This window comes from Fundulus heteroclitus, unplaced genomic scaffold (genome assembly GCF_011125445.2).
Source record: "Fundulus heteroclitus isolate FHET01 unplaced genomic scaffold, MU-UCD_Fhet_4.1 scaffold_85, whole genome shotgun sequence".
Taxonomy (NCBI): domain Eukaryota; kingdom Metazoa; phylum Chordata; class Actinopteri; order Cyprinodontiformes; family Fundulidae; genus Fundulus; species Fundulus heteroclitus.
In genome coordinates this window covers 532,846-543,282 of record NW_023397307.1, presented here as the reverse complement: position 1 = coordinate 543,282, position 10,437 = coordinate 532,846, and the positions used below count along the sequence as shown (strand labels likewise).

Sequence of the window (10,437 nt, the reverse complement as noted above, 5' to 3'; positions counted from 1 at the left end):
CAGTTTGTTGTAGGGGCCCCTATGGAAAGAGTGGCGGTGGATGTAATGGGACCACTGCCACGCTCAGACAGGGGGAACTGTTATGTCCTGTCAGCCATTGACTATTTTACAAAATGGCCAGAAGCCTACGCGATCCCCGATCAGGAGGCAGAGACAGTGGCAGATGCCTTGGTTGGTGGGTTTATTAGCAGGTTTGGGGTGCCAGACATTATTCATAGCGACCAGGGCAGAAATTTTGAGTCACGTGTGTTTTCTATCATGTGCAACCGCCTTGGCATCCAGAAAACTAAAACAACACCATTACATCCCCAGAGCGATGGGCTGGTGGAAAGGCTCCACCGCACCTTGGGACAGCAGCTGGCCATTCTCACAGCTGAGCATCAGAGGGACTGGGACGAGCACCTTCCATTGGTGCTAATGGCCTGCCGCTCAGCTGTGCAGGACTCCACAGCATGTACTCCGTCACTCCTCATGCTGGGGAGGGAGCTGCGTACACCAGCTGAACTGTCTTTCGGACGCCCTCCGGATGCACCTGCTGTCCCAGCCGGTCCTGAGTATGCTAGAAAACTTCAGGACAGGTTGGAGTCAGCACATGCATTTGCTCGGAGACAACAGGAACAAGCAGGTGTGCGTCAGAAACGGAACTATGATTTAAGAGCTAAGGGCCGACACTTTGCACCGGGGGAGTTAGTCTGGGTTTACAACCCTCGGAGAAGGAAGGGCCGTTGCCCGAAGCTGGACAGTCAGTGGGTGGGCCCCTGCAGAGTGTTGGAGCGCATAGGGGAGGTTGTTTACAGGGTGCAAATGTTTCAGAACAGGAGAAAAGTAGCTCTGCACAGAGACAGGTTGGCCCCCTATCAAGGCAGGGCTGCACCACAGGCCTCGGAAGGTCTTCAACCAGGGTCACCGGTGGCTCCACCAGCCTCCCCAGAGGCCATACCGCTGTTGCCGAATGATGTCCCATCGGTACAGCCTGAGGCACCTCAAGTAGCTCGTTCGCGGCGGGCGAGGAGGGCCCCAAGACGGTTTGATGACTTCGTTTGTTCCCTCGTGGGCGAGGAACTCTGTAGTGGGGGGGTAGTGTAACGATGCTGTGTTTCAGTTCTGCTAGGGTTCCTTATCATTATGCATTTGTTATGAGTTGCATTACAACCTTTATTGTTGAATGTGAGCGTCGTGGGTTTTCCTTGTCTGACGCTGCTGGCTCCCGCACCACATGTGATAGGTTTATGATGCCATGTGGGCGGAGAGATCAGGAGCGGGAGGACTAGGACCAGGAAGTGGTGTTCGTGCGTGCGCGTGTGTTGTTGTTAGCCGCAAGCTCGGGGGTTGAACACATGCAGTTCTGTTAGAGGCGTGAGCTGCAGCCTCAGGAAATAGCAGCTCATATTTCCAATAAACCCTGTTGACGGTGTTTCGGCTGCAGTGTGGGCATCATTACATAATTGATTGGGATTCATCAGGATTTATGGATAAATATAGCTGAGTGTCATCAGCATAACAATGGAAATTAATCCCATGCTGTCTGATAATTTTGCCAATCGGAAGCATATATATAATAAAGAGAATTGGTCCAAGACTGAACCCTGTGGTACTCCACAAGTGACCCTAGAGTTTGAGGAAGATTTATTATTAACCTGAACAAACTGGAATCTGTCCAACAGATAAGATTTAAACCAGCCTAATGCTGGTTTAAATCAGCATTTGATGTGGGGTGTTGTCCTCTGATGTAGGGTCCCAGCCTCCCAGTCACCATCCCAGCGGTGCCTCCAAATGTAAAAGCCCTCAAAAGGGGAATAATAGGGTGTTTTCACTGACGTCACTGGCCAACTTCCGGTCCGCCATATTGGGTGGCACACTTCCTTATCTCTAGTTGTCTAACACGTATTATCGTATCGCGAATGGATAAGTACGCCAGCACGCTAGAGCGACCAGATAAGGACGTATATCTGAGGAAATGTTCCGTGATCGACCATATGGACCCCTATGCCCTCCACGGTGCCTTGTTTAGACGTAATCCAGATGCATTACCTGGTGTTCGGTGAAAACCCTCTGCACACTCTTGAGGAAATGAGAGCTTACAAGGGTCTAGAGGCTCACAACCAGTTCACATCTGGTTATGTACATCAAGGAAATCGCCATCATACGTGGACGGGTGAGTTTTAATAAGATGGTAAAAATGTAAACAATCCGACGCAAATGTGTCGCATGCTTCTGCGATGGCTGGCGGGCGGTGCGCGAAGGCGCTTGGCTGCAAGGCCGATCGACGCCGCTCGCGGCTTTAATTATTTAAGCAGAACAATGACCAGTGCAAAATTAAGTTGTATTTACCGTATTGGCGCCGGTAGGAGCTGCAGATCATAAAGCCAGCAAACAGTGGGAACACAGTAACTCGTTCAAAGGTAAGCTGCGCTCGGACGGGCTCTGGCCCATGCTAGTTTAGTAGCTGCTAACCGTCAGTGCTAACAACCACTCGCGCATGTAATGTACTTTTAACTAGCTGCTATGTGTTTCAAAAGTTTAGAACACACTCTCATTGACATCGGGATACTGTGGAAAGTTATGATCGGTCGACTTACAGCCGCGATCCAAGCGAGCCGACGATCTCTTTGTTATCTCTGTAACTCGTTCAAAGGTAAGCTGCGCTCAGACGGGTTAGCACATGCTAACCGTTAGCGCTAACAACCACTCGCGAATGTAATGTACTTTTAACTAGCTGCTATGTGTTTCAAACGTTTAGAACACACTCTCATTGACATCGGGGTACTGTGGAAAGTTATGATCGGTCGACTTACAGCCGCGATCCAAGCGAGCCGACGACTCTTTGTTATCGCTAACAGTTGTTCTCCGTGGTTGCGCCTCCAGGCAGGAGAGCGGTGGAAAGTTAACCCGTTTTCTATGTTTTTCCCATGGCGATCATGTGTTGCGCTGTTACAGCCCACAATACAGCAACGGTTTACCATGGTTGAAATCAAGTTAAGGTGAAATTAATCAAATTAAAACACGGCTGAGAGGGGGATTACAGTATGCGGTAGTAATAGGCAGTAGAGGCGGCGGAGGCAGTCAACATGACAGCCGCGGAAAGTAATAAGTCATAACGCCCAAGCCCTATTATTAATATATTCTTCTTACATGTTTTAAATACTTAACAGTTAATTACCTGTGACAAAGTGAGCACCGCAGACTCTGGCGTATTCCAGCTTAACACCGTCCAAATCGGACCTGGATATCCGTGTCAGCCATAGGTGACGGCGTTGTTCAGACAGCTGTTTTGTTTTTTCACACTGATTCACGATTACGGCTGGTAGGCGATAGAAAGAGCGTTGATCTCCACCTCCACGGGCCGTGCAACCAACCATTAAACACGTTTTCCCCATTGTTCACTTCCAATACTGCCTAAGGCGTAATACAATGCGGGTCAACGGTGCGAAACGACTGCCACCCAATATGGCGGACGCGCTGAGTAGTCACGTGAGCGTGACGTCAGCTGAAAACACCCTATTGAATAAATGAGGAGGAAGTTCTGCTGCTCTTTACTAAGGCATAATGGCGCTAGGCTCCTGCTGGTCATATACGGGTACTACATATGCTGAACCAAATAAACGTGACTATACTTAAACCAATCTGCTGGTAAGAAACATTGTATATATAAAAAATAATATTTAAGTCTGTAATTAATAAATTGTGCAGATATAACCAGAAACAGTAAATATACCTCTGACTTATGATGAGCACATTTCAATCCAATCTATAAACCTGGGTCAGAGCTGCCGTGAGGATCACACATTTTCCTGTAAAGCTTTTTTTTTTTGGTTATAGATCTGAATTTTGCATGGAAAGGGGGATTCACACGTTTCAGGCCCATTTCGTGCGTACGCAAGCTTTATAAAGGCGACCTCTGCTCCTTATTCTGCAGGCTGTAAAGCCTGATAACCCTCCCTGTTCTTCCTGCTCTCAGACACACCTTGAAGCTGGTGGAGCAACATCTGCTGGAGGTGAAAGCTGATTGGCTGCAGCCTCTCTGCTCTGACACGTGATTTGTAGATCAGAGCTCAGAGCAGTTGCTGTTTTCAGGAAACGAAACTCACACAGTCACTGTGACCGAGAGGAGAAATGGAGCAGAACCAGCTGGACCGAGAAACCTTGTCCTGTTCGATCTGTCTGGATCTACTGAAGGATCCGGTGACTATTCCCTGTGGACACAGCTACTGTATGAAGTGTATTAAAAACTTCTGGGATGAAGAGGATCACAAAGGAATCCACAGCTGCCCTCAGTGCAGGAAAACTTTTCTACCGAGGCCTGAGCTGAGTAAAAACACCATGTTAGCAGCTTTAGTGGAGCAGCTGAAGAAGACTGGACTCCAAGCTGCTCCTGCTGATCTCTGCTATGCTGGACCTGAAGATGTGGCCTGTGATTCCTGCTCTGGAAGAAAACTGAAAGCCATCAAGTCCTGTTTAATCTGTCTGGCCTCTTACTGTGAGAAACACCTTCAGCCTCATTATGATTCAGCTGCATTTAAGAAACACAAGCTGGTGGAGCCCTCCAAGAACCTCCAGGAGAACATCTGCTCTCGTCATGATGAGGTGATGAAGATGTTCTGTCGTACTGATCAGAAGTGTATCTGTCTTATCTGTTTAATGGATGAACATAAAGGCCACGACACAGTGTCAGCTGCAGCAGAAAGGACTGAGAGGCAGAGAGAGCTGGAGGTGAGACGAGAAAACATCCAGCAGAGAATCCAGGACAGAGAGAAAGATGTGAAGCTGCTTCAACAGGAGCTGGAGGCCATCAAGCACTCTGCTGATAAAACAGTGGAGGACAGTGAGAAGATCTTCACTCAGCTGATCCGTCTCATCCAGAAAAGAAGCTCTGATGTGAAGCAGCAGATCAGATCCCAGCAGGAAACTGAAGGGAGTCGAGTCAAAGAGCTTCAGGAGAAGCTGGAGCAGGAGATCACTGAGCTGAAGAGGAAAGACGCTGAGCTGAAGCAGCTCTCAGACACAGAGGATCACAACCAGTTTCTCCACAACTACCCCTCACTGTCAGCACTCAGTGAGTCTACACACTCATCCAGCATCAAGATCCGTCCTCTGAGCTACTTTGAGGATGTGACAGCAGCTGTGTCAGAGCTCAGAGATCAACTACAGGACATCCTGAGAGACGCATGGACAAACATCTCACTGAGACTCACTGAGGTGGATGTTTCACTGTCAGAACCAGAACCAAAGAGCAGAGCTGGATTCTTGAGATATTCATGTGAAATCACAATGGATCCAAACACAGCATACAGGAAGCTGTCACTATCAGAGGGGAACAGGAAGGTGACATTGATGAATCAACCTCAGTCTTATTCTAGTCATCCAGACAGATTCACTGATTATCTTCAGGTTCTGAGTAGAGAGAGTCTGACTGGACGTTGTTACTGGGAGGTGGAGTGGAGAAAGAGCGTTATTGTAGCAGTCGCATACAAGAATATCAGCAGAGCAGGAGGATGGAAAAAATGTGTATTTGGACGTAATGACAAATCTTGGGCATTAATTTGTTCCCAAGGAAGTTATGAATTTGTTCACAACAACATCTGGACCTCCATCTCAGGTCCTGGTTCCTCCAGAGTAGGAGTGTACCTGGATCACAGAGCAGGTATTCTGTCCTTCTACAGCGTCTCTGAAACCATGACTCTCCTCCACAGAGTCCAGACCACCTTCACTCAGCCGCTACATGCTGGAGTTTGGGTTGGAGGTTCTGCTGAGTTCTGTAAACCCAAATAGACAGAATCCACTGAAGGTTCAGTGAGTTTGATTCTGGTTTTTAAATCTCCAGCAGATTTTTTTTTTATTGTTGTTTTATGTCTAAACTGCACAGAAATCAATAGTCAGAGATTGTCAGCACTTGTTTTTCTTCAGAATTGATGTTCTGGTTCTGTTGGGTTTGTTCATTTTTCAACATTGTTTTCTAAACCAGCTGATCAGCACCAGAATATTTGCTGTTTTTACTCCTTGTTGCTTTTAGCAGCAAAAACTGTGAACTCAGCAATAAAATGTCAAATGATTCCCCAGGTTTAAAAAGTGGAACCAGTTCTTTGATCCGGTTCTGGTTTGGACCCATTTTGTTGAGTCCAGACACACATGAGACAACAGATATCATCTAATATTGTAACATTTCTCACCTGAGAATTATCATAATTTGAATGTTTTCTTATGTTTAATCATTAATTTAAAACATCTTTCAGGTAAATAACCTCAAAACAACAAAATCACCACAACTCTAATTAGTATTTCAGTAAAAATGACAATGCAGCTGTATAATAAAGTTTATTTGAAACTTAAAATTTACAGGATGTGTTTAGCAGCAAAATCTGTAATAAAGAGATATAATGTGAATTTATGGTATTTTATTGAATGAAATGTTACAGATTTATACAATTATGACCTAAATCTAATAATTTTGATAACGTGTTTTCAATAAATAAAGACTTAATATTAAAGTGAGACATTGTTTCTATCCACTGATTCACTTTATTTATTTTTCTGTTGGCATTAAACAGACTTTTAGCATAATGTTTCAAATGCTTTTTTAACTTTTCTGTATTTCAGATATTTTCTGACCCAAACTCATTGAAACTCTGAGCAGCTCAACACTTTGCATTTGTTTTTGGACCAGAACTGCAGGGATTTAAAGCTGATTTTTGCTGCTTTTCATTCTAATTCAGTTGATCTTGAACTCTTTTTGCTGGTGGAAACATTTTTTTGCTTCAGTTTGCAGACAGCAGCAGTAAAGTGTGACTGAATATCCAAACCCAGAAGCTGTGGCTCTCCACAGAACCTGTCTTTGTTCTGCTGAAGAGAGGAAACCTTCATGTCAGCGTCCTGCTGTGAATAAACATGCTCTACAGATCTGAGGTCAGATTCACCAGCAGCTTGAAATGAACTGATTGTTGCTCGTCTTGCTGCTGTGACTCATGCAGCCTGTGGAAAACACAGCAGAACTGCTCCTTATTCCAACACCAAACACATTTAATCCCACTTTGGATCGTCTCACCAGAACAGACACACAGACTTTGTTCTGATGAAGCGTTTCAAACAGCCACAAACAGCAGAATGTCCCATTTCCCTTGAACGCAGCTTCTGCTGAGTGTTTTCCAGGCAGAAAGCTGAGCAGGTGATGGAGAAGGTGTTGCATTGCTCCTCAGAGATTGGACTTGTTCTGAAGACGCAGAACCAGCGAGACGCTGCCAGGATCCTCCCAACAGTCCAACACTAATGAGCAAAAGGTGCTGCCATAAAAACTAAAGTTGTTTTTACCATCATCAAGTAGAAACAACATCAGGACGTCTGAGGAAGAGCTTCCACATCAGAGGAGGATCTCTGAAACCACATCAACACCTGGAGAAACATCTAATCAGCTCCTTGTTGTTGACTGGAACCAGATGTTTGAAACTCACCTCCACAGATCCAGAGAATGGAGCCTGTTGGATTCTCTGCAGATCTTCAGCCAACTTTCCCCAGTCCACTCTGGGTCCTCACATCCAGGGGCGGTCCTAGCCTGTTTGGTGCCCTGGGCCAACAACCCAACCACTGAACTCAAATTTTTAACATGTTTATATTTATTTATTTGGCTTCTTGAGTCGGGATCTGAGTTCAAATTTCGTACCACAAACATGAAAAGGTGAACTGGTATGACAATAAAAAAAATCCTTGTGTCATGTTTTGAACGTGTGACTCTGAATGAGCGCAAAAACTGAAGCCAGTGGTAAAATGCAAAGTGTTTATTGAAAAGAGTGGAGATGAACGAGAATATCTGCCGGTCGGAGATCTTGTGGTTCTGCCGGGAGAGAAGGAGAGGACGGGGAATAACTTGATCTTGGAATAATGAAAAAGGACGTTTGATGGTAGAACTCACTGAGGTGGTGGCTTGGGCTAAATTCGGGGAAGAGGTGCTGTTCAACAGTCCGGGTTGTTGGTGCAGATCCAGTTCCCTTCTCTGTGTTGGTAGTTGGAGGGTGGACAGGCAGGTGAGCGCAGGTAGGAGGGCTGAACAGAATGATCCGTGGTTCTTCTCCGGTTTGATATTGTTTCCAGGAGTTCTACTGATACAGGTCCAAGGCGTAGGTTGCCAGGTCTTTCACTGGTGGGTTCGAGGTTGTAGGAGGAACAAGGACAGGAACAAGGTTAGGTTCTGGTTGCATAGGTTTCTAGGGTAACACAAGGAGTTGGTCTGTACCACACTGATATTAAATCTGACAAATCTTTTTCTGTTTCAGGGCAGTAAGGGTAACAAAATGATTTATTTTTCCTAAAGTTTAATGAAGAGTTTTATTAGTTTCTTCTAAAGCATAAGTTCACATTGCCTTTAAACCATTTTAGCAAAGAACACACAATAATTCTGCTTATTTCACAACATCTGGGGTGGAAGGAGACACATCTGGGGATGCATTTCAAGGCAAAACCTCAAACACACACCACTACCTTCTGTAGTAATCATGAATAAGACTCAAAGAAATCTCCCAGGATATCAGGAGAAGAATTGTGGACCTTCTCCAAAATCTTTTGATCCTGTTTCAGTTTCCAGAGGCTTGAAGGTGCCACTTTCATCTGTTCCAACGTTTAGATGCAAGAATAAGCAGGATGGGAAAGTCCAGCCATCATAGTATTCAGCAAGTAGAGGGTCCTTTCTTTTGGTGCAAAATGTACACATCACTTCCAGAAAAAAAGCACAAGACCTTCTAAAGTTGTAGGCTGTCGCTGTTCAGAGACATTGAAATTAGTTCTCTATCAGGTTGGATTAAAAGAGCACTCAGAAAGAAAGAAGCCAGATTACAGTTTTGCAAATATACCCACAGACACATATTATTTTATTTTATTTTTTTATTTTATTTTTGATACACTGTACATATGTGGACACACTGTATATACCATATACCTTATGCACCTTTCCTCCTTTTGGCACCTTTCTTTTTGTCTATAAAGCCGATGTGTGACAAGTAAATTTCTCCACTGTGAGATCAATAAAGCCTTATCTTATCCTATCTTATCTTATACTTTACCTTAATTGTGGGAGACATGTTGTGTATTCTGATTAACCTTGAACTGAAGTTCCCATACTGACCGTTGTAAATGATCAAAATGTAATGGAAACATTGTTAATTATCATCTCTTCCATTCGTTTTCAGGTTTTCAACTATTTCAAATTGTTTTATGTTTTCTAGGTTCACATTGTTGTTTTTGTTATATCAGTCCTGTTTTTGTTTTGCCTTCCCACTTGTGATTTTATTGGGAAAAGTTTAAACAGCAAAAAAAAAGGAGAAAACCAAGAAATTAAGAGCAAGGTGTCAAAAAGAAAGCTAAATAAAGTAGGAAAGGATTAACAGCTAAATACCAAAATTTATTTAACGTACAAAGAAGCAGTGAAGGAGTCTGTTTATGATGGAATGAAGGACCCGATCTAATAGATCCTTTGTTTTAAAGATGACAGCTGACTTTGTAGCTGAGCCCCTGGCATTCCCTTTTAATCTTACTGTGGATAAACAGGAAATTCCTTTAATGTGGAACTCAGCCTTGGTATTCTCCTAAGTAAAAGGTGGCGATCCAGCAATTGTAACTAATTCTAGCCCAATATCCAATCTTCTGGTGCTGGCAAAACATTTTTAGAAACTCTTCAAGGTGAACAAGAGTTTTTATCTTGCAATAATAAAATCTCATCCTTTCAGTCAGCTTTTAGAAAGACAATAACAGCTGTGTTAAAGGATGTTAACAATATTATTGTTGCTCTTCACAAGAAGCAATGCTGCGTAGCTCTTTTTATAGATTTGACAAAAGCCTTTGATACTGTAGACCATGAAACTTTGATAGTCAGACTTCAACACTGGTTTTTCAGAACAAGCTGTTAGTTGGTTCAAAAGGGATCTTATAAACTGGACACAATAAATCAAATATGACGATATTGTTCTGAAACTGTAGCTATCCACAAGGGGGTGCTGCAGGGATCTGTATTAGGTCCTCTTTCATTCATAATTCATATAAATGAATTAGGGAAGCATGTATCTGATGCAGATTAGCATTTTTATGCAGATGACACAGTTATTTCTTGCACTGGAGCCACTCCTTCTAACGCTATTGAACTTTCACAGAAACCCTTTGTCACTATCAAATGTTCTTTATAAAATACTAAATTTGTAACAGATAAAACCAAATTGATGTGTTTTTCCAGATTCCAGGGGCTTCTGAAGATCCCCTCAGTGTGCTCTTCTGGAGAAAATAAAATAGAGTTGGTTCACACATATAAATATTTGGGCATCTTGATCGATGACTCCCTCACTTTTAAACCCCATGTGGAAAAAAAATCTTGCAAAAAGGCTTAAGTTAAAGTTGGGTTTTTATTGTAGAAACAAGTTGTGCTTTTTGTCTGCTGCTAAAAAGCAGAATTTAATCAGACTCAGA

The 10,437-nt window shown here is 43.7% G+C and overlaps 1 protein-coding gene across 1 annotated transcript; it reads left to right on the top strand.

Moving 5' to 3' along the window:
- The first annotated feature begins 3,944 nt into the window (after positions 1 to 3,944).
- LOC118562269 (E3 ubiquitin/ISG15 ligase TRIM25-like) lies at positions 3,945 to 5,829 on the top strand. Its single transcript, XM_036134539.1, has 2 exons — positions 3,945 to 4,573; positions 4,655 to 5,829. Exons 1-2 carry the CDS (start codon positions 4,114 to 4,116, stop codon positions 5,767 to 5,769), a joined length of 1,575 nt encoding a protein of 524 aa, XP_035990432.1. The 5' UTR covers positions 3,945 to 4,113; the 3' UTR covers positions 5,770 to 5,829.
- Positions 5,830 to 10,437: the final 4,608 nt, after the last annotated feature.

What these genes read in the sequence shown, in the direction of transcription:
- LOC118562269 (XM_036134539.1), top strand. Translation starts at nt 4,114, where the DNA reads ATGGAGCAGAACCAGCTGGACCGAGAAACCTTGTCCTGTTCGATCTGT. An exon ending in CCAGGAGAACATCTGCTCTC is followed by an intron (nt 4,574 to 4,654) that starts GTCATGATGAGG and finishes ATGAACATAAAG; the next exon opens with GCCACGACACAGTGTCAGCT.